We start from the raw sequence: 24,219 nt of genomic DNA, 5'->3' as shown, positions 1-24,219 counted from the left end.
CCTAAAGGAGTAGGTTGATTACAACATGTTTGTTTGTTTCTCTTAAATGGAAGTACTTGGCCAACTCCTCTTTGTATGTGGGAGGTCTCCAGGCAACTGTGAATAACTTTTAAAGGCTGCTAAGAGGTCAAGAAGTGCTTTGCTGGGTCTTGTTCTGTCTCTTTAAAAGCAGGCTTCTCTGTCTTGATTGGGTTCTAAGAGTATGTTTCTTCCTGGACTCTGTCTTAGGCTCTCCACTGTTTCTTTGGAGGGCTGTTCCACCCTCCCTTTTTCCATTCTGTATCTCTAACCGTTATACACACTTAGGCTCCAGTCTGTTACTTTGCATGCAGGGCATATCTATTTAAGCATTCTACCTTACGCCATCTTCAAGTGCCATATGTTTGAAAGAGAATCTCATCATCCTGATTTTTCTGTATCCCCAATGCCTGTCGCGGTTCTTAGACTGTGTAATCCTGTAGTCATCTATTAACTCTTTTCTTCGTGGAATCACAGAAAGTGTCAAAAAATGGTAGCCATTTCCTTTCCTTCATCACTTACATCTAAGTGATCACCAAATCCTGTCATTTATTTGTTTGAATTTTTCCTGCTTCTCTTTTTCTTGGTTCTTAAATTACCACCACCTTCTATCTTCTCACCTCCAATTCATACTGAAATCTATCTTCCTCTGCCTGCCAGACTAATCTTGCTAATTTTTCTTCATAAAATGGGAATTACTGTACCAATTTCACAGGGCTGTTGAGAGGATTAAAGATCTTCTTTGACTTATAGTTGGGGTAACATTCCAGTAAGTTGTAACATGTCATGTGTTGAAAATGCGTTTAATACACCAAACCTAACTGAACATCATTGGTTAGCCTAGCCTACCTTAAACGTGCTCAGAACACTTACATTGGCTTACAGTTGGGCACAATCATCTAACACAAAGCCTGGTTTATAATAAAGTGTTGAATACCCATGTAATTTATTGAATACTGAAAGTCAAAACCAGTGGTTGGCATGGGCACAGAATGATGGTAAGCATATCGGTTGTTATCCTCATGATTGTGTGGCTGACTGAGCGTTGGCTCACTGCTGCTGCCCAGAATTACAAGAGAGTATTGCTAGCCCAGGAAAAGATCAAAATTCAAAATCTGAAGCATGGTTTCTACTGAATGCATATGGCTTTCGCACCATTGCAAAGTTGAAAAATCGTAAGTCAAACCTGTAAGTTGGGGACCATCTGTAGATGTAATGTAAAGTATTTGTCATATTGTCTGAGGCAAAATAAGTATTCGGCAAATGGCAGTATAACATACTTATTATGTCCTTCTGAATTTGATTATCCTTCACTTCACCTCTGTATCCATACCATGGAAGCAGCAACGTGAAAAGTCAAAAGTAGAGGATATAGAGCCCTGTAAGCCTTCGTTTGAGTCTTAGACTTCTGCTTAACTAGTTGTGAGATTTTAGGCAAATTACTTGCATTCTTTATAGTTTTCACTTTAAAATGGAAACAATTATATTGACCACTAGGATTGGTAGGAGAATAAAATGAGAGAACTTATGTAGAGGGGGATGCTTCCTTAACAGTTGCTATGCAAATGCTCCTTGTCTTTGTTCTTCCCACACTGTATTTGTAAATCCTGTGGTGTTTGAAAAACAGGTTTAAGAATTTTGGAGCAAGTGAGATGAGTATTTCCTCTCTTCTTCTTGCAGGTTAAGACCATCCACAGTAATGGCTGCGGCCTTACCCAGGACCCTGGGGGAGTTGCAGTTGTATAGAATATTACAAAAAGCCAATCTGCTGTCTTACTTTGATGCCTTTATTCAACAAGGTGGTGATGATGTCCAGCAGCTCTGTGAAGCTGGAGAAGAGGAATTCTTGGAAATCATGGCACTCGTGGGCATGGCTAGCAAACCCCTTCATGTCAGAAGGCTACAGAAAGCTTTGAGAGACTGGGTTACAAACCCTGGCCTTTTCAATCAGCCACTGACTTCCCTGCCTGTCAGTAGCATACCCATCTATAAGTTACCAGAGGGATCACCAACGTGGCTGGGGATATCCTGCAGCAGTTATGACAGGAGTAGCAGTGCCCGGGAACCTCACTTAAAAATCCCCAAGTGCGCTGCCACCACTTGTGTGCAGAGTTTGGGACAGGGGAAATCAGATGTGGTGGGGAGCTTAGTGCTGCAGGGTATCGGGGAGTCCAGACTCTGGCAAGGCCACCACGCCACTGAGAGCGAGCACAGCCTCTCTCCGGCAGACCTTGGCTCCCCGGCTTCCCCGAAGGAAAGCAGCGAGGCCCTGGACGCTGCCGCCGCGCTGTCTGTGGCCGAGTGTGTGGAGCGGATGGCCCCCACGCTGCCAAAAAGTGACTTGAATGAAGTGAAAGAGCTGCTAAAAACCAACAAGAAGTTGGCCAAAATGATCGGGCACATCTTTGAGATGAGTGACGATGATCCACACAAAGAGGAGGAAATTCGAAAGTACAGTGCAATATATGGCAGGTTTGACTCCAAGAGAAAGGATGGGAAACATCTCACGCTTCATGAGGTAAAAAGCCCACATTTTTCTTTGTATGTGTGTGGTAGGTTTTGTTCCTTAGAGGTAAGTTGGGTAATATTTTGCAGTGAAGGAGATACACTCCCTGAAAGCAGTGTTAAGAACCTTTAGGTGTTCGCAAAATATGAACTCTTTTATGAAAATAGACCTTGTTTATTGTGTTGGGGTGTTTTTGCGTTGGACTCAAACATGTTGAGCTTTGGAACTACGGTGTAGGGGAAGAATTTAAGCAGGGAAAGCATAAAGTCTGTGCACTTAGAAGGCAGTTTGTATTTTAATGAAGAAATAAAACAGGATTTTAAATACAACCATTTAAAAAGCATTTTTGTAGACATTTTTTAGAAAAAAAATTTGTAAAAAATAGCTGGAACTTAAAAGGAATTTTCAGCTAGCATAGAAAATAAAATTATATTAGATGAACGTTATTATTATAGGTTTGAAAATTGTTTTGGTTTGACATTTGGCATTCAAATTCTCATCATTGTATATTTGTAGCACTCTGTCCAGAAATATCTTCCTTAATTAGAAGAATGCATATATATCTCTTTTGCACGTACTTCCTTTCTCTTCTTGTCCATCTGGTCAGTGCATCATCTTTAAGATTTCACTCAAGCATAAGCTTAAGTCTGTTCTGATATGTTTTCCCACAAGTAGAATGATCTCCCTTTCCGTTTCCATTTTTATCCCTACGTATACTACTGTCATAGTAACTTCGGCACTTCATTGTACTTATTTGAATACTAGTCTGTCCCTCACAGTTTACTTTGGGTTCCTTCAAGGCAGAGGTAATGTCTCATTCATTTTTATATCTTCAGAGTCTAACACACTCAATATGTGCTTAGAAAATAAACGCATTTTCAAGAGTTAAAAAGGCGATTTTATTGCTGATTTTTTAAATAGCTTTTATCCTGTAAAGATTGAAAAAATGTTCAGTTGAATATAGTATTCCATGTAAGAAATGTTAGATTTTTCTCCTAAGATTTGTACTTTAACACAGAAAAGAATGTATACTTACTGCAAAAATATTCAGTCATTACAAAAGGATGTAAAGTAATTGAATCTGTAAACTTTCAGATAGTTTTCTTTACACATACAAATAAGGGATCATATTTTGCACACTGTTCTCCAAATTCCTTTTTTTTTTTAATTTTCACATTGGTATTCCTTTTTTTTTTTTTTTTTTTTTTAAAGTTTATTTGAGAGAGAGCAAGTGGGGTAGGGGCAGAGAGAGAGGAGACAGAGAATCCCAAAAAGGCTCTGTGCTGCCAGCGTGGAGCCGGATGCAGGGCTTGAACTCAGGAAACTGTGAGATCACGACCTGAGCGGAAACCAAGAGCCGGATGCTTAACCGACTGAGCCACCCAGGTGGCCCTCCAAATTCATTTTTTTTTTTTTTTTCCAAAAAACTTAACAGTACACTCACAGTAGAATATACCGTTAGATATCTTTCCAAGTAAGTAAACGTAGAGGTGCCTTTTTAATTTTTGTGTTGCATTATATTCCATAATGTGAATGTGCCATTATTTATCTGAACCATTCACTTGTTGGTGTCATTTAGGTCATTCTATTTTTTCGATACTATGTATGGTGGTACATGAATATTATACACCTGGTCCTTTACAGACAGACTCATGCATATTTTCTATGGAATAGCTTCCAACATATAAAATTATGGGATCAGAGAATATCTAGACTTAATATTTTAGTAGATACTGCTAAATTGCCTTCTGCAACTTCTATACTGCCATTACTATATGCAGGTATCCATTTCTCCACACTCTTGCTAATACTACAGTTATCATTCTTTTTAATCTTTGCCAGTCTAACAGATGAAAAATTTTCATTGCTCATATTTACTTTCCTTAGGGAGGATGAGTGTCTTTCTATATGTGTAATGGACATCCAATTTTATGTTCTTATCCTTTGTTTTAATGTTGGGGTTGTTTTTCTTAACCTCTAAAAAATTGATTGGATAGAACTTTTTATATTTTAAGGATATTAACCTTTTGTCTCACGTTGTAAACATTTTCACAGATTATCATTTGTCCTTTGACCTTTCAGACTCATTGCCATACTGAAGTTTGATTTTATGTAGTGTTATTTACTGATCTTGTCATGTTTGATTTCATTAGTCTAACTCTCTATTCCTATACCAGTGTAGAGTTACATTAATTAGTATAGCTAAATAATATATTTTGGTATCTGGAAAGGCAAGTGTTCCTTCAGTAGTCTTGTTGCTTCTGTTTTTTTAGGTAGCCATATGCATTTCTCCTTTCAAATGAAATTTTTAATGCATTTGTTAAATTTCCCAAAATTTTCTGTTGGTATTTTTATTAGAAATTCCTTAAAGGTATGGATTCACTTGGGAAAAACTGACATTTACAATAATGAAAACGCCCATACAATAAGTATAGTGTCTATATTTACATATTCCTCAGTAATTTTATAGTTCTTTATTCACATATCATATAGGTTTTGCACATTTTTTGTTAGGTCAAGTATTGCGTACTATATATATGCATGTTAAATGTTTATTATATATTTAAATTTATTTTGTTTAATACAGGGTATGCAAATATATAGGATTTAAAAGGGATATAATTGTAAATGAAATTTTTTTCCCCACTTTTTTTTAATTACTATCACTGGCTGATTTTTGTATATTGATCTTGTTTTCAGCAATTTCACTACCTCATCTTTTTAAATGCTTTAGATTTGGATGCATAATGGAGCTCAGAATAAGGAAATTGGTTAGTAAAATGTCTTAAAGTAACAGCGAGTCTGTAATTTGATATATGTTGGGCATATCCTTTTGCAATTGTTATACGTATTGTTGCCATACAATAACAGACTCACAAGGATTTAGGAATAGATCCAGAAAATACACTTAGTGTTATAATTCTGATACACTTTGACGTTTTCACTACCTGTGAATTAATAGAGGAGTTGTTGTGGTTGTCATTAGTAGAAAACAAAGGGCAAAACATGTTGGCAGTTTTAGTTTCATGCTTTAATCTAGTTTTTATGTGATTTTTTTAAACATAGCAGATGAAACACAGAATTGAGCCAGTATTATTATCAAAGCAAACGTATGTTAAAGAGATGACTTTAATAAACCAAATCAACCTCACTTTTTTCTTTTAGAAGTCCTAACCTACTTTTAAAAGAGAGAAAAATTATTTCACACTTGGTTTTTGCTAAAGGGTTCTTTGCTTCTGTAGATAAATAGGTACAGATGGTATTTAGGTAATGAGATTATCGTGGGTTTCCCAAAATAAGAGAACACTCAAAATGAATGCTAGTAGGCTGAGATGTGGGGGTGGGGGCTTTAGAATATGTGGCTTGTATTTTTGAAACTTAGACCACTTGTTATTTGTAACTCAAGTATGTGAATCTGGTCCAAAATTATAGCTTAGGATAGATGTTTATGAATCAGGATGCTTCCTTCAAACTAGTAACCATTCAACAGCTTGGTGGAAATTATGAAATCTTGAGAGAATTAAAAGAGAAGGTGCTACATTAATTGTACCATCTAAGTAGGATAATTTCACATCTTCTCACTTGACTGTTTAAAATGAATGAAAGATACTTGAGTTTTTTCTAAATTCCTAAGATTAAAGAACGATACTGGTTTGTCTTCAATTTCCAAATATAGAAATACATTATTTACTGTTAATTCACTGTTCCTGTTTGTGAGTTTTCTTCATATACACGCAGTGGATACTGTTCTTTCAATCTTTCAAGACATAGAGCTGTATGTAGGTCTTTAGTGGATGAAAATCAAGAAGTTATCTACACCTGAAAACATTTTTTCAACTTTCTCAGGTACTTAAAATTCTTTTTTCTTGTATGTATTTTTATATTTGTTTCCAAATGCACTGTACATGGGCAGTAAAGAATTACAGAATTAATCATTGTTATAAACTTTTTTTTTAAGCTAAAGAATCAGCAGTGGTCTTAAGACCTGGTTATGTTGATTTAGCATAATTCCCAAAGTTTTGGTATGAAGTTATTTTTTTCCAATTCTGATTACTTCTCTTTTTATTTATGATTTCGTACCCCATGAACTATTTATATGTTTTTTTATTTCCAAATATGAGGGGTTTCCCTTAATTATTTTTCTAATGATTTTTAACTGAATTACAGTGTGGTCAGAACACAAGGTTTGCATGATGCCAAAGCTTTAAAATTTGTTGAGATTTTAGTTACAGTTCAGTATGTGGTGTTTTTTATGTGCTTCTGTAGCTGTTGGTAGAGCGTTCTGTGTCTGTTTTAACAAGCTTATTAACTTCACTAGACCTTCTAAAGTAGTATTTCATTTCATTTCATTTCATTTCATTTCATTTCATTTCATTTCATTTCATTTCATTTCGGTCTGCTTGCTCTATCAGGAAGACTTTTGTGTGAAAATCACCTACTGTGATTGTGGAGTTGTCTGTTTCTCTTTGTATTTTGCAGTAACTATATCAGTCTTTAATAACACATTTTGCTTTAAAAGCCTATTTTGGGCACACCTGGGTGGCTCAGTTCGTTGAGCATCAGATTTTGTTTCCGGTCATGATCTTGCAGTTTGTGAGTTGTGCCCCACATTGGGGTCTGCGATGACAGCCTGTCAGTGCAGAGACTGCTTCAGATCCTCTGTCCCCGTCTCTCTGCCCTTCCCCTGCTTGCGCTCTGCCAAAAAATAAATATTAAAAAAAAGCCCATTTTGTTTGATATTAATATAAATACATGTGCTTTCTTTTTGTTAGTAATTGCTTTATGTTTTCTGCATCCTTTTACTTTCAGTTTTTCTGAATCCATGTTTTACATACATCTCTTGTAAATACCAATAGTTGGATTTCTTAAAAAAATCGAGTCAAATTTTGTCTTCTCACTGTAATATTTGACCTTTTTACATTTATTATAATGACTAATATTTTGAATTCATTTCCCTTATTTTATATTTCTATCCTGCCTCCCCCTCTTCAGATCTCAGGTTTACTATTTGGAATTAAGTTTCCTTTAGCCTGAGGTACATGTTGTAGAATTTCTTGAAAAAAAATTTTTTTAATGTTTATTTTTGAGAGACAGAGACAGAGTGTGAGCGGGGGAGGGGCAGAGAGAGAGAGGGAGACACAGAATCCAAAGCAGGCTCCAGGCTCTGAGCTGTCAGCACAGAGCCTGACTCAGGACTCCAACTCACTAACCACGAGATCATGACCTGAGCTGAAGTCGGAAGCTTAATCGACTGAGCCACCCAGGTGCCCCATATTGTAGAATTTCTTAATGAAAGCCTACTGACCTACCCCAACCACTGGAATATAGCTTAATTTTGCCCTCATTCTTAACTGCTGTTTATTCTGTGTATCAAATTCTATTATTGTTATCTTCCCTTAGTAATTGAAGATATACTTCCTTGGTTTTTGGTTTTCATTATTATGTTTCCAAGTCAGTGGTCATCTGACTACTGGCTGCTTTTGAAATCTTCTGTTTGCCTCTCCTTGGTTTTCTTCTCTCCTGATTTCTCAGTTTTTCTTGGTCTTTTCTTTACTGTATTATTCATGTCATGTTTTCAACTCTTTTTATTTCTTTAAATGAAATCTTTGAGAGCTCATTCTGCTGTCATTTCTGCTGATTACTTTTGATGCCTTGTTTCTTTGGATGTTTTATGATTTCTACCATTCATATTTCTTGGAACTGTGGGAATGTTTGGAGGTCTGGGAAGAAAATGGATTCTCCTAGAGGTTTTTGCTTTTGCTTCTACCAGGCACCTGTTCTCTGCGCAATACAACTCTGGGACCCCCTGAAAAAACTTCTCAGCCCACTTAGTGTGAATTAGGGCTAAAAATCATGTGAGGGCTGATTTGGAGTTATGAAATCTCCAGAGAGTATCTTCTGTTTTCTCCCACTCATAGTAACAAGGGTCAAGACAGGTAATTTCCCCAGCACTCTCCTGGGAGTACAGGTGTATTTTTAATTCTGGCTAATAGTGGGTGTGTAGTGCTTTGGGATTTCAGCTTTGTGGAGGAGGGGTCTTAGACGCCTCACCTTTAGTGGATCCTGCGTTTTTCTTCTTCTCTTCCCAGAGAGATGTTCCCACACTTCAGGCCGTGAAGACTGAAACTCAGGGTCATCTGGTTTAGCAACTGTCCTCAATTTACTCCTTTGAGATACTGTCTTCATTCATTTGAGCCTGACTAACCCTTACTGTTGTCTTGCTGGCTTATTGATGCATTTAAGATATTTTTCCCCTCCATTTCATCCAACATTTTTTACTTGTTTCCTTTGAGGGGGCCAGTCATGCCTTCCCTGTACTGGAAAATGAAAGCCTTGAATGCCTTTTGAGCCTCCCTATCACACAGCATTCTCATGGTATTTTTATGCTAACAATACTCAGTGGAAAGTCAAATCATGTGATTGTTAAAGATTATAATTTTAACTACCAGTAAAGGAAATTTTAAGTCTAGTTATAAATGATAGAAAGCTAACTTCAAGAAATATTTTACATCAAGATTGAATGGAATTTTGGTGTTTTTAGCCACAAAAAGAGGAATTGGAGGAAGTAAACAATTAGAATATTTTATACTTTTAACAAAATTAGACACTTGGAATTTTTAAAAAGCTAGTGTGGTACTGCAGTGACTAGTGTATTAGAGTATTTGTATAAGTTTTCGAAATATATCATAATATTTATTGATTTAATTATTAATTAGTATGAAATCTAGAAAACACTGACAGAAAATACATTTTTGACGGGTAACCTTGATGAGTCAGCTTCTTATTATAACTTGGAGTGGGCCATAGTTATTTCTGCAACCTCAGTTTTAATACCAGAGGTCTCCCTAACAGCCTGGAGTGCTCAGTCTACTTTTTTTTATCTTTTAAGCCTGAATTCAAGTAACGAAGGATGTGTTATGTTTGTTTGCTTTTTTGGTTCCTGATAGGATGGTGGAAAGAATACCAAATACTGTTTTCAGTTTATGTTGAAAGGTTATTTTCTCTGGTTGTGCATAAGGTGGTACCTCTAAAGTGTTATCAACTAAAATATCTTAATGACAGTCAGAAGTTCTCCATACCAATTTAGGGTTATGAATACAGGAAAGACCAGGCTACATAAGAAGGAGCTTGAGAAGGACTTCAAGGTCATTGTAGCTACTACTAAGCCAAAATTGAAGTTAATTTATTTAGGAAATCATTCTTTAAGTATATTTCACTTTTAGCTCCATTAACACTGTGCCTTTCAAAAGCACTTAGGGAAGAAATTGGTCTATTGATGATTCTTTAGGAAGAGGGAAAAGACTGAAAATACATTGCTTCTATTATGCTCTCCTATTCAGTTGTGGATTTAAAATAGGAAGCCTGGGGTTGGGGGGGGAGGGTGTGCCCCAGCGGAGCTCAGTTGGTTAAGCAACCAATTCTTGACTTAGGCACAGGTCCTGATCTCACAGCGGTTTATGAGCTCAAGCCTCGCTTTGGGCTCTGCACTAACAGTGCAGAGCCTGCTTGGGATTCCCTCTCTGCCTCTCCCCTGCTCGCTTACTGGCTCTCTCAAAATAAATAAACAAACATTAAAAATAAAATAGGATACTTGGGTTTATTATAACATTGTCAGTAGCAAAATTATTTGAGAATAAGCCAGTGTAAATTACAGGTGGAAATCTGGGGAGGAGGATGTAAGGTATGTAATTTATATCATATATTCTTTCTAAAATTTTTTTTTATTTTAATGTTTTTTATTTATTTTTTTTTGAGACAGAGAGAGACAAAGCATGAGCAGGGGAGGGGCAGAGAGAGAGCGAGACACAGAATCTGAAGCAGGCTCTAGGCTCTGAGCTGTCAGCACAGAGCCTGACGCGGGGCTCGAACTCACGGACTGTGAGATCATGACCTTAGCTGAAGTCGGACACCTAACCGACTGAGCCACCCAGGCTTCCCTATCGTAACATATTCTAAATGGTTTCAGTACTTAAGTGGAAAAAATAAAGCTGTTAGACTAAATTACAGGAAAACATTTATGTATTATTAGGGTGTGAATGGAATTTCTATGCTTGGCACCCAAGACAAAAATTATAAGGCTGATGATAAACTGAAAAAGGAAAATACCTCTGCACATGAAGAGTTAATGTTCTTAATGCGTAAAGAATGCCTGAAGTCCATAAGAAACAAAATAGTTCAATAGAAGAAACCGGCAACTGCCATGAGCAAGCAGATTTTAAAACAACTTAAAAACATTAAAAAAGGTTCAGTTTTATAGTTAAAGAAATGTGAATTATAATCAAATGTCACTGAAAATACATTAAATTGGTAAAGCTTTTAAAATAAAATAACCAGTGTTAGTTAATTCTGAGTAATGGATCTTCATACAATTGTTGCTAGCGTTATGATTTGGAGCAATTTTTCTGGAGAGTAATTTTGTGAAATATATAAGTTTTAAAATGTAATATGTTTTGTGGCCTTACGAGTTTATTCATAGGAATTTATTCCAAGAAAATAATTGAATATGTGTGCAGAGATATACAATTAAGAATGTTCTTTGCAGCTTTCTTTGTAGTACATGAAAAACTGGGGAGTTTAATGTTCAGAGTGAGGTTGATTTAAATAATATATTACTCTTAACTATAATGGAATATTTCTAGTTAGTAAAAATGAGATCATAAAGAATACTTAAATTCATTTATCAGTTTACATGCCAGGTGCTGATGTAAACAAACCACCTTTCTGCCTTAATACGTGATGTACAAAAATGTAGCATACTAGAGAAAAGGCAATTGCAAATCTATATTCACGTGTATGTTTATATGTTCACAGATAGTAGACTATATACATTAAAATGTTAGTAGATGGAAGGTGTGCATTCTGCATTTATTTTCTTCTTTTGCTTCTATTTTTGAAAATTTAAATGCAGAAGATTTTTATGAATAAAGTGGGATGCCTGGGTAGGGAGAAAGTAAATGCCTGCCTTTTTATGAAAGGAAACCAAGAACTAAGAACAACTTTGTGCCACGTGTGTCTCCTCATTTATCTCTTGTTAAAATCCCTTGAGGTAGTTCCCATTTTGATTATCCTGTTTTTGCCTCTGAGAAAACTGAGGCTCTGAGAAGATTTTACATGCCCAAAGTCCTACAGATGCTAAGTGATGGAGCAAGACTCCTCTCAGATCTGTCTGCCATCAAATCCCATTCTCATCTTGCCATCAGTCATGTGTGGAACCAGCATGTTTCTTGCTTTTTAAAAAAGTGTGATATACCTCTTCGCAGTTCCCTCCATCAATTTAAGTTGGTAAAATTATGTGAAAAAAACTTTTTCTGATTTATGAAAAAATTAATAGGTTTTGAATTCAAAAGGTAACATTTGCTACTTTAAATTTCATTACAGAATGTTTTGTCAGGTGGCAGCTCTGTATTGGCATTATTTAACACTTTGATGAAAAAGTAGAATTCGATGAATTTTAGAGAATTACTGACTCTAAGACAGTGATTTTCCTTTTTGGCCCTAATTTGCGATAACTCTGGTACTAAGTGATTTGATAAATATTTAATTCCAGTCATCTAATTTTTATTCCTTTCTAAGAATTTTCATATCCGTTCACTTTGAAAAATGTGTCAGAACATGTATACTCATTTTTAATTAGGGGAATGTTATCACCAAATCATATCCTATCCCCTGGCTTTTCATAAAAATGAGATACAGAACATTTTTTACTTTTTATTTTTATTTTATTTTGCTTACTTTCTATAAATTCTCATACCTAAACAAAAGTATCTTAAGCATACAAATACCTAAAACCAAGATGGCTATTTTGATTAATTTGAGTCCTGAGAGATGGTAGATGATGTGATTTTCTTGTGAAATTAGACATTAGGACTAATAAGGAATAAAGAAAGGCCCATCCTGATTTTTATAAATTACAATCTCATTATATAATGACCTCACATTTTTATATCCTTAAGTGAAGCATTTTTCACACTGGTGAAATGAGGGTGTTTATAACTTTTAAACTTGGTTTTGGATCCACAGCTCACTGTTAATGAAGCGGCTGCTCAGCTCTGTGTGAAGGATAACGCCCTGCTGACGAGAAGAGATGAACTGTTTGCCCTGGCTAGGCAGATTTCTCGAGAAGTCACCTACAAATATACCTACAGAACCACCAAGTAAGTGTCTTAACTAATTGGCAATATTTTTACATTGCTTTATGGGAGTAGGACATTTTTCCAGACATTGCTAAAGTGGTTTTTCTTGTTTTGTTGAAATCCTCTTTTGTCTTTCTTTTGAAAGACAGTTCCCTAGTATTACAACATTGTTCTGGTAGTGGTTTTAGATGTTCTTCGCACACAGATGCTTTGGTTTTGAGTGTGAGGATGGGATTTAGTCAGTCAGCATGTGTAGGCTTTTTTGTATACTCACTTACCATATGAACTTGTTGAACTCTCTGAGGAAGCACAGGGGTTCCTTTTGCTGCAGGGTGTTTGCAAGCTAGTGAGATTAGCAGAATAGATAAAAAAAGACTCCATTGATGAGTATTTAAGGGAAAATTGAAAGATACCAGATGATGTGGAATATGGACATGTAAAATATGGAAGTGCAATATGGAATATTTGAAATAAACTTAATTGTTGAAAAGCAGTGTGGTTTTAAAATTTGATATAAATATCTTATTCCTCTTATCTCATCCTCACTTAAACCCTAAGCAAAATGGTGTAGTACCATTTTGATTGTATTCTTCGGTTCCACATGGACCCTAACTTCTCGTTCACCATCAGTTGTGTGTGGGACTGCTTCTCTGAGGAGATGCTGATGACCACTGGCATTGGAGTAATTGAATGTATATTCAGAAACCACATCCTGAGCACCCTCCCCGGCCCTAATAAATAACAGTTTCTGGATGGAACCTTGGAATCCACGTTTTCACAAGTATCTCAGATTATTCTGGTGCCTGCTCCAGATTGAAAAACCACTGTTGTAGGCATTTGCTGTCATTGTCATGATTTCCCCCTAACTCCTAGCAGCCTCATTTGCTACCCTGCCTAAAGAAAGATCCCACATGTTTACAAACTGACACAAAGTAAAATTCTGCAGACTAAATGAACAAGCTAATCAAGAGCTGATTCAGTGATATATTTATTTTTTTCACTGTATTCTACAAAATTTCTGACTGCTTAATTTAATTTTTTTAATGTTTATTTATTTTTGAGAGAGAGACTGAGCACGAGTGGGGGGAGGAGCAGAGAGAGAGAGAGGGAGACACAGAATCCAAAGGAGGCTCCAGGCTCTGAGCTGTCAGCACAGAGCCCGACTGAACCCATGAACCTCAAGATCATGGCCTGAGCCGAAGTCGGATGCTTAACTGACTGAGCCACCCAGGCGCCTCTCTGACTGCTTTATTTAAATGATTTGCTTTAATCAGAGTAATACATATACAGGATTTAGGGAGTCATGCAGTACACAGGGCTTATGATGAAACTCAGCAGTTTCTCTGCTCCACGCCTTCCCCCTTCTGAGTACCACATCACATCCGAGAGGCAGCTGCTTTCAACAGTTTTTAGCTATTTCTTGTAGTATGTACATTTATATATTTTTTAAGTTAAATATATTTTTAAGTATATAAGACTCTTACATCATGTAAAAGTCAAAACTATGTGAATATGTAATATAAAAAAGTTGCACTCTGGTTCCTGTCTTTTTACCCTCTTCCTCTCCTCAGTGTGTAAATGGTTTTATTAGGTTTTTTTTCAGCTTTCTAGTGTATGTTTATGCACTTGCAAACAAATATAAATATATTTTCTCATTTTTACCTTTTTTCCAAAAAACAATAGGCAGCATATATTTACATTATTCTATATCTTGCTTTTAACGTATTTTGGAGATCTTGTCGTGTTAGTACGTACAGATCTAGCATTATTTTTTGCATCTGCATGGTATTGCATTGCGTGGATATACCATGATTTATTTAACCAGTCCCCTATTGATGGATACTGGAGTTATTTCTAGTCTTTTATCATTATAAATAGCACCATAATAGATAACATCATACGTATTTTGTTGGTTCTGAGATATACTTTTTTTTTTTACTTTTTAACGTCTTTATTTTGAGGGATAACTTAGAATTGATGGCTTATTGTAGTTTAAGTGGCCATAGTATTTCATATATTTGTAGGTACCTTTGGGAGATTTCCCAGAAGAGGGATCTGTAGGTCAAGGGAAAATGCCTCTGTAGTTTCAATAGATAGACAAAATGTATTTTAATCTTATGTAGCCTTAAGCATTCATCTTAAAGAGCCACTGGTCATTTTATCCTGAAGTGTTTCTACTGATTCATAAAAGGATATCATGCAGTGTAAACCTCCTTGATTTTTTTTTTCCTTTTTCATTTTGTGATCATTACATATTTATTAAGTAATTTCTTTGTGGGTAGTTCTTAGGTAGTGGCCTTTTAAAGTGTATAAGTGTGTCTGCATATTTTTCTAATTTTATTTAGGAGTGATAAAAAGTCTCTTCTTTATTATGTCCATGTTCACTATGAATCTCTTATTTCCAGTGTAAAGGTTCCAGTGGTATATGTTTTGGTGGAGGTTTATAGATTGAGATGTCTTCAGGATAAAATTTTTTACCTTCTCAAGTTTTTCTCTTCAGGTCAAAATGTGGAGAAAGAGATGAATTATCTCCGAAGAGAATTAAAGTGGAGGTAAGATTATGCATTATATATTTTCATGCTAATAATGTTTATTTACTAATTCAAACCAAAAAAAAAAGGATATTCCATGAACAAGTGAAAAATGTGAATTTTGGAATCTTTAAAACAACAGAATTTTGTTGCTTTGAAGTATCTAATTTGAACTAGGAAACTGAAGAAATTCTTAGAAAACAATGATGAGATTGATGTCCAGTCATTTTATTACAGCTTGATATGTCGGTGGGTGTTGCTTATAGATTTAAAACTCTCCTGGTTACATGATTTCTTTTTTTTTTTTTTTAACTTTATCTATCTATCTATCTTATCTATCTATCTATCTATCTATCTATCTATTTTTTTGAGAGAAAGAGAGATCACAAGCAGGGGAGGGGCAGAGAGAAGGAGAGACAGAATCCAAACCAGTCTCTGCACCATCAGCACAGAGCTCATTGTGGGGCTCGAAGTCACAAACTGTGAGATCATGACCTGAGCCACAATCAAGAGTCGGACACTTAACCCACTGAACCACCCAGGGGCTCCAAATGATTTCTTTTATAATCTCATTTATATCATTTAGTCATCTTATCAAATACGTTTAGAGGAGCCAAGGTTTATTTATATTAACAATCTGAGAGAAATGACAATTTAGTAGCTGCAAGTAATGGAGACTTGCCTATAATTAAGCCTCTTAGAGGATTGTGGTTGAGGCTGTCCCTTCAGATTTTAGGCTTGCAAGAGGTAAAGGTGGGAGTTGAGCAAGAAAAACGTGCTTTTGTTAGGGCTGTCAGAACTATAGAATGGTTTCAAAACCACTGTCCCTCAATTTGGAATAAATACTTTTTAAAGGCCGGTCTGAAGCAGAGTAGAAATTTGAAGTCAGAGAGCTCCTTCCTTTTTTTCTTGGGCAGGGGATTGACAAGGCGGGGGAGGGGGGGTCATTAATTCTCTTAGCCATCCATTAGTTAATTTCAAGTTCAAACAAACTATGTTTGACTATCCTAAATTCTCTCATTATTTTAACTAAGCATCTGTTTGGACTAATCTTTCAGCCATACCAAAGCCACAGTTGTCTTTTAAAAACATAAATCCTGGGGCGCCTGGGTGGCTTGGTTGAGCATCCAACTTTGGCTAGGATCATGATCTCATGGTTAGTGAGTTCGACCCTCACATCAGGTTCACTGCTGACAGTGTAGAGACTGCTTCCGATCCTCTGTCCCCCTCTCCCCTGCTTGTGCTCTGTCAAAAATAAAAAAATAAATAAATAAATAAATAAATAAATAAACAATTACCAAAAAAAAGGAAGAAAGAAAGAAACAAACATAAATCCCTTCCTTGCTTATTAAATCTTTCCAGGGCTTTCTACCATACCTAGAATAAAATCTACACTTTTTCCTGAGGCATCTAAGATCCTCTATGATCTGACTCTAACTTTGTATCTCTGGCCTCATCTGCTACCACACTTCCCCATTCTTACTGTGTCCCAGCTACACTGACCCACTTTCTGTTGCTGGAACATGCCAAACTCATTTGTGCCTCATCACTCACTGTTCCCCTACCTAGATCTTTAGCTCTTCACCTGGCTTTAGCTCATAGCTGAGAATTTGCTCTGACATAGCTGCTTCCCTTTCTAAAAGGGCACCTTTACCTCAAAATCACATTTAGGCTCATTTTCCTGGTTTGTTTGTTTTCATAGCACTTACTGGTACATGAAACTATTATGTATTTATTTTTATTGTCAGTCTTCCCCATTAGATGAGAGTACAGCCCTTATCTGTCCACTACTTTATACTCAGATTTTATAATAGTGCCTTGCACTTAATAGGCACTTAATAAAATCTGTTAGATGAAATAATGAATGGCCATGGTTAAGCATCTTTGATTTCTTAAAAACTTTAGCCTAAAGCAGTGGTTCTTAAAGAAGGGAAGAATTTAGGGGCGCCTGGGTGGCGCAGTCGGTTAAGCGTCCGACTTCAGCCAGGTCACGATCTCGCGGTCCGTGAGTTCGAGCCCCGCGTCGGGCTCTGGGCTGATGGCTCGGAGCCTGGAGCCTGTTTCCGATTCTGTGTCTCCCTCTCTCTCTGCCCCTTCCCCGTTCATGCTCTGTCTCTGTCTGTCCCAAAAATAAATAAAAAACATTAAAAAAAAATTTTTTTTAAAAAAAAGAAGGGAAGAATTTAAAACGTTGTGCTTATATTTGTAATCAACCTCTTATTAGGTCTTGAGTAATGTTTAAGATGGGTTAGCTTCAGATACTATGCAAAAAAAATTGTTGAAATGATCCAAAAGGCCATTAGAAGATAATCTAACTAGTGAAATAGTTTTATCCTGTTGCATCCCAAGATAATGAGAGAGGATCCCTGTAGATTTGGTGACTCTGCCACTGAGAGGGAAGGCAGGTAAACACAGAGACTGCTAAGAAGGCACGTGCCATCAGAGCGAGGATTTAGAGGAAAAGGTATAAAACCTACCCAGTGACCGGGAAAGGTAGTCAGCTGCTAGGCTAGAAGTTCTGACCACCTTCCTCTCCCACTGTTGGCCCTGACTCAGGACCTGTTGTGATCCTGACTCAGGCTGTTCTCACATTTAAGCCCCAGTTTCCCTCATTGTCTGTCTGCAGAGATCACTGTTGAACATTGAAAGTTTGAGATCACGAATCTCATGGACTGTTTGATCTGTAATTTTTTTCTTGTTAGGCTGTATTGATAAATCTTTCTGACCTTCTCAGTGGCCCTTATCTGAAATTTAAGCAAAGTATTTTTTGTATCCAGTCACAATGTTTTGAGTTTCATTTTAGTAGTTCAGAGCATTAGGTTATAGCATTAGATGTGACCCTTCTATTCCTTTAAATATGTTGCACTATAGATAATTGAATGATAGTTCTGTATGGTTAGTTTATTGTTTTACTAGTGTTCATAAAGCCATTTGAAGGGTTCTGGATTTAGAATTAAGATAATCAGCATTTTATTTTTCTGTGAATAACAGTTCTAACCTCTCCCAAATAAGATACATGACTAGTCAACTGCAGGCTACTTTATTTTTTAATGTTTATTCTTGAGAGACAGACAGACAGACAGACAGACAGACAGAGCATGAGCGGGGGAGGGGCAGAGCGAGAGAGGGACACAGAATCTGAAGCAGGCTCCAGGCTCTGAGCTGTCAGCACAGAGCCCGACACGAGGCTCGAACCCATGAACCGTGAGATCATGACCTCAGCTGAGGTTGAATGTTAAATGCTCTTACAGACCACTCTTGATGTTTCCCAGAAAGAAATAGGGACTTTAACTTTGAATTTAGGGCAGTTTACTTTTTTTTGTTGGTTTGTTTTTAATTTTGTTTTGTTTTTGCTTAGTTTTTTAAAAGCATTCCTGTGTTGCAGGGTGACAGTATCTCTTCAGAGTGTGTGAGTGTGTGTGTTATGCATGTGTGTACCTACACCTGTATCCACTGTAATCCTTTGCAAGATATACAGTATTGGCATAAGTCCTTGTCCAAATTCTTTTGTGTACTGTAATTCAGATTTGAGATAGTGGAGCTATTCATTGGTTCTGGAAGCTGGTACTGAGCTAGTTAGTATTGTATAGGTTTGTTACTCCCTTAAGACTTTTCATCAAGTATTAGTGCTTTGTCTAGATCTACTTTCTATGTGGCTACTGCGAAGGGGAGAGTTTCTGGCATGAGGAGAAATTAAGGGAGGCTCTGTTGAGTAGATAACTGTTTGAGCTGGTTTATTTTATTTTTAAAAAAAATTTTTAATCTTTATTTATTTCTGAGAAAGAGAGAGAGTGTGAGCGGGGGAGGAACAGAGAGAGAGGGAGACACAGAATCCAAAACAGGCTCCGGGCTCCGAGCTATCAGTACAGGACCCGACGCGGGGTTTGAACCCATGAACCGCGAGTTCATGACCTGAAGTTGGACACTCAACCAACCAACTGAGCCACCCAGGGCTGGGTTTTAAAATAAGGGTAGGATTTCAGAAGGTAAAGATGTGGGGTGGAGGGTAGAAGGGCATCACAAAGGTAGTCTATCTAGCATGGGCAAAGACACAGAGGAGAAAATCCTGTGCATTTTTAGACAACAGTGAGAACAGTTTGTTCAGAATATATGACTGACACCAAGGACTTCATAAGTACAACTAGAAAGATTTTAGAATTCTTTTAACATAGTGTTTCTTATTTCATTTGAATTACTAATTCTCTATTAAAAGAATATACTATAAAGATAACCTTAGCACATTGTAAATGATAGCAGATTACTAATTACTAGGTCCATATGAATGAGAATTTTGTCTTTAATTTTCATGTTTCTGAAATCCTTGACAGTAACTAATTGGCATACATGCCAAGTTGCTGACTTCTTTTCATTTTAAAAAGATAATTAAGAAAAAAAATTTTAAGTTTATTTATTTTTCTTGAGAGAGAGGGAGAAGAGTGCATGAGCAGGGGAGGGGCAGAGAGAGGAAGAGAGAATCCCAAGCAGGTTCTGCACTGTCAGCACAGAGCCTGCCTGCCCAACACAGGGCTTAAAGTAAGGATCCTTGAGACCATGACCTGAGCCAAAACCAAGAGTTGGACGTTTACCCAACTGAGCTACCCAGACACCCCTTAAAAAAGATAATTTTTATAATGAACAAAAAGAAATGTAATGTCAGTAGATAAAACAGAAATGACATCACAAATAGACACGTAAGGGAAAGAAAAAATTTCTTGCATGCCATTATCAGTGCATTAGGATAAACTAACGAAACTAAACGAAAGTGTTTTCTTGTTGCTGAATTATGTAATTTCCTGAACTGTTTGTGAAGGATTGGCTAGAAGTTTTAAAATCCTTGTCTGATATTTTTCCTCTTATTATGTAGTGAGTTGTTCCCTTTTAAAGATTTTTTTTAATATAAAATTTATTGTCAAATTGGTTTCCATACAACACCCAGTGCTCATCCCAACCGGTGCCCTCCTCAGTGCCCATCACCCACCCTCACCTCCCTCCCACCCTAAAGATATTTTGTAATGGTAGTTTTGAGAGTGTGAGCCAGTGCGAGTGGGGAAGGGTCAGAGAGAGAGGGAGAGAAAGGGAATCCCAAGCAGGCTTCTTGCTGGCAGGATGGAGCCCGGCTCTGGGTTCTATCTCAGGAACTGGGAGATCCTGACCCGAGCTGAAATCAGGAGTCAGACTTGCAACAGATTGAGCCACCCAAGCACCCCAGTTGTTCCCCTTGAAGGATAGTTAGCTATTTATTTGATTGTTTTTGTTTAATACAGGATACATATTATAGTAAAGTACTCAGCATAATCTGTAGTCCTTAAGTAGCACTCCTTTCTACAGGGAAAGTTTGACATTAAAAAACCTAGAGATTTTAGGGGCGCCTGAGTGGCTCAGTTAGTTGAGCCTCTGACTCTTGATTTCAGCTCAGGTCATGATCCCAGGGTCATGGCATGGAGCCCCGGGTCAGGCCACCCCACACTGAGTGTGGAGCCTGCTTAAGATTCTCTCTGTCCTTCTGTCCCTCTACCCCACTTGCATGTTCTCTCAAATAAAATTAAAAAAACAAAACAACATAAAGATCTTGAACTTTCTTTCTGTAATTCCTAGAATAATGAAGTGGACACAGAGGAAAAAGCTTGCTAGCTTGGGGAGGCCTTAGGGTAACTCAGTGGAGCCTCTAGGGAAGGCACCTCTTCAACCCTGTAGGTTAGTAAGCAAGGCTTGGGAATATTTCTCCTGTCAAGGCTAGATGAATAACTTGTCCACCTGGAATACAACCCTTTGTGTAAATCCACTTTCAGCTAAAATAAAAATGAATTTTGTTTATTCTTTCCTTTTTTATCAGAAACCCCAAACCTAAGCTCTGGGACACTTGGAAAAATAACTGCTTTTTCATGAATGTATTGTATGCCTGTCCCTGCTAGGCATTTGAAATTCATGATCACAAACCTTCCTGTCTCTCATTATATGGAGGCTTTATGATTTCTGTGTATAGCCAAGGAGACACCCGTGAAGTCTCAGGAGCTTGCTCAAGTTGCCACATTGCTATCTAGTGGCAGAGCCAGGGCTGCTAATCTAGGTCTGACTCCTAAACTGCAAAGTAGAACTACCTTCCTGGGTGCTCATGAACCTTGGCTATAAAAACACTGTTAGAATTATACCTTTTCTCCTGCTAGTCTGGTATGAAAAGCCAAGCGTGTATAGCAACTGAAGTCTTTGAAGAAAGGGGAAAGGGTGGCAGTTACCATTTTCTGTTTCAAGGAAGCTTATCCGAACAATTAAGTTTTGAGTAGAAGATTTAACAACATAAATTACAAAATGTATTTAAATATAAGACGTTACCATTTGTTAAACTAAATGCTTAGCATGAGGAAAAGCACTGTCTTTGGAAGGAGGTTAAACCGAGTAAATCAAGAAAAATTAGCTTGATTTACTTATACTGTACCTAGGACAGTGTGTTTAAAACAGCTTGACAACTAAAGGGGGTGAAAAACCAACAGCCAAAGTCCCTGGCACTCATATCTTTCCCTCATTTTTAAAAAATATTAATTAGGGGCGCCTGGGTGGCTCAGTCGGTTAGGTGTCCGACTTTGGCTCAGGTCATGATCTCACAGTTCATGGGTTTGAGCCCGCGTCGGGCTCTGGGCTGACAGCTCAGGGCCTGGAGCCTGCCTTGGATTCTGTGTCTCCCCGTCTCTCTACCCCTCCCCTGCTCACACTGTGTCTCTCTCTCAAAATAAAGATTAAAAAAAAATTTTTTTTTTAATATTAATTAAAATAGATTTGAGTTGATAGCCTTTCTTTTTCATTAAGAACATAACATGTTCTCAGAACAAACCCTGTCATTACCTTCAGTGTCGTAAGTAGTGTCTTGGAAGAGAGGAAGGATATGGTGGTTACTGTTCCAATCTCATCTGTAAGTTTTCTTCGTTCACTGACATTGCTGGAAACTAGGGAGAGAGATGGGAGGTGACAGCATTCTTGATCCTGTGTGGGCTGGGAGTGCCAAGCAATCAGAGATAACTGCATGAAAGAAATGCAGTTTGTTAATAGAGTCCAGAAAGTCAGAGAATTGGGGTTTTGAAGAAGAAAGACTTAGAGGAAACATCTGCTAGCAGTTCCAGGGGGGTGGGGGTGGGAGAGGGAGGCAGGGGGAGGGAAGAGGGTCAGAACATCCACCTACGCTGTTACTAAGCTATTGAGAGAAAGCTGGTCTAATTTGATGTAGACTCTTCCCCTCTGGATCAGAAAAACAGAAGCATTACAATCTGCTATTCATATAGAAAGTGTGAGTAGAAAAAAAAAAGGAAAATGCACGTGTGAGGCTGAGAACATCTGTTGGAACAAGTCATTTTAAAGACAGCTAAGCAGTGGCTTTAAAGCTTGCCGGTATTTGGTGGGAAAGTTGAGGAGGAATGGGGGTGGAGACCAATGGGATGAGAGTAATTAGGTCACGAACAGCATCCCACCCTGTGTCTTTTATTTTCTCAGTGCTCAGAATCAGAGTCTCACCAGTAAGGGAACACTGTGATTAATGGCAGCAGCCAAGAATATGACATGAAGATAAATTGCTCATAGCGTGGTACAGCTGGTTCTTGGGAAAAAAAGCTTGAGAGACATATAACAAAAGTCCTGCACCAAACATAATATGAAAGACACCAGTTTCTTGGGAATGTTCTCACTTTTATTTCTAAGCCACATATTTTGGGTACCTGAAACCTAGATCATGTAGTGATAGCTCCTCAGTCCTGTATTTTTCTGTTAAGAACTATCAAAGACTGTGGGAGAAAATCAGAATGACTAATGTCTTCATTACAGAGACAGACCACTCATTACTTGGATATTGTTGTTTATTGCTTATTGCATGTTTTTACTTCTCTTTATTAATGAAGGAGCAGTGTCCATTTCCCAAAAACTTGCGCATGCATGTAGAGTTTGAAGTTACCCCTTCTAGCTTTTCCAAATTCTCATGGTTGAATAATCCTGACAGTGATGCCACTGTATGTTTGTATAGCAATGTGGGCTTTTCCAAGAGTCACTGTTTGCATTACTTCATGGAATCCCCACAAATCTCCACTGGCCAGATAAAGCAGATGGTTTAAATCTCCATTGAACAATAATGAAGTTAACTTTCCTACCTGGGATCACACATCTAGTTCTTAACAGAAGAAGACTAGATAGATCACTCTTTCTTCTGTGAGTTCCTTTAAAAATACCGGAATATTGGAGATTCTGGCCTGGGCACCCCCCACCCAGGGCTTGTTGAGAAGCTGGAATTCTCTAGTGTAGTTATCCAACCTGACTCTTGCCCCAAGTTCACAACTCCGTGAACCTGCCTTGCAAACTTACCTACACAGAGGTCTCCAGAGGGTAAGATGTAGCCTGTCCCCTACTGAATTCATCAACCTTCTGCTCCCTCCCAAGCCTCCTTCTTGGTGCTGAATTCATTATTTTAGAGAATGTTACCACCAAACTCCTGGTTGCCAAAGCCGTATCTTAGGAATTCGTGTGTTTCTCTGTTGTAAGGCCACTATTCTCGTCTTGGTCACAGCCTTCTAACCAGTCTCCCTACCACCATCCTTGCCCCCTCAGTACATTGCCCCCATCACATTCAGATTGGACTTTCAGAAACACAGATTGGGTTCATTTTCTCCCTGAGAGCTATGTTTCTCCCTGAGCTATGTTAAATACTCTCCAGCCTCTCAAGTGTGCCCTCCTGTTCTTTTTGCCTCCAGGCTTTTATATAAGCTGCTCTCTTTCCCTAGAGCCTTCTCTTCTTTCAAGTCTCAGCCTAGATGTCATGCCTTCTGGGAAGCCTTCCCTGACGGCATCTGTGCTCGGGATCTCTTCGTCCTTGCCTTCTCTAGACTGTTTGCTAGAAGGGCAGGAGGCATGGAGTCCAGGCATCGAGTACTGAGTCTAGAACCTATTATGCAAACAAGAGATTTTGTATGAATGAACAAACAAGTATTTCCAGATTTCCACTGTTCTTTCCACTAGAACAGTTCCCTACCAGTATGGTCAATATTGTCCTGCTGGTTTT

General features: G+C 37.7%; 1 protein-coding gene across 3 annotated transcripts in view; it reads left to right on the top strand.

The window, feature by feature from the left end:
* The window catches only part of NAB1 (NGFI-A binding protein 1), a 44,799-nt gene that overhangs the window by 9,303 nt on the left and 11,277 nt on the right, over positions 1-24,219 (top strand). For all 3 annotated transcript variants that reach the window (XM_058711132.1, XM_058711113.1, XM_058711123.1), the window contains exons 2-4: positions 1,699-2,536; positions 12,545-12,678; positions 15,158-15,209. In XM_058711132.1, the coding sequence (XP_058567115.1) occupies positions 1,718-2,536; positions 12,545-12,678; positions 15,158-15,209 (1,005 nt within the window). In that variant the 5' untranslated portion in view covers positions 1,699-1,717. The remainder of the gene's footprint in view (positions 1-1,698; positions 2,537-12,544; positions 12,679-15,157; positions 15,210-24,219) is intronic.

The sequence above is a fragment of the Neofelis nebulosa genome, chromosome 2 (genome assembly GCF_028018385.1).
Source record: "Neofelis nebulosa isolate mNeoNeb1 chromosome 2, mNeoNeb1.pri, whole genome shotgun sequence".
Classification (NCBI taxonomy): domain Eukaryota; kingdom Metazoa; phylum Chordata; class Mammalia; order Carnivora; family Felidae; genus Neofelis; species Neofelis nebulosa.
Note: the sequence above shows the minus strand (reverse complement) of the source record. Positions and strands in the feature narration are given on the sequence as shown.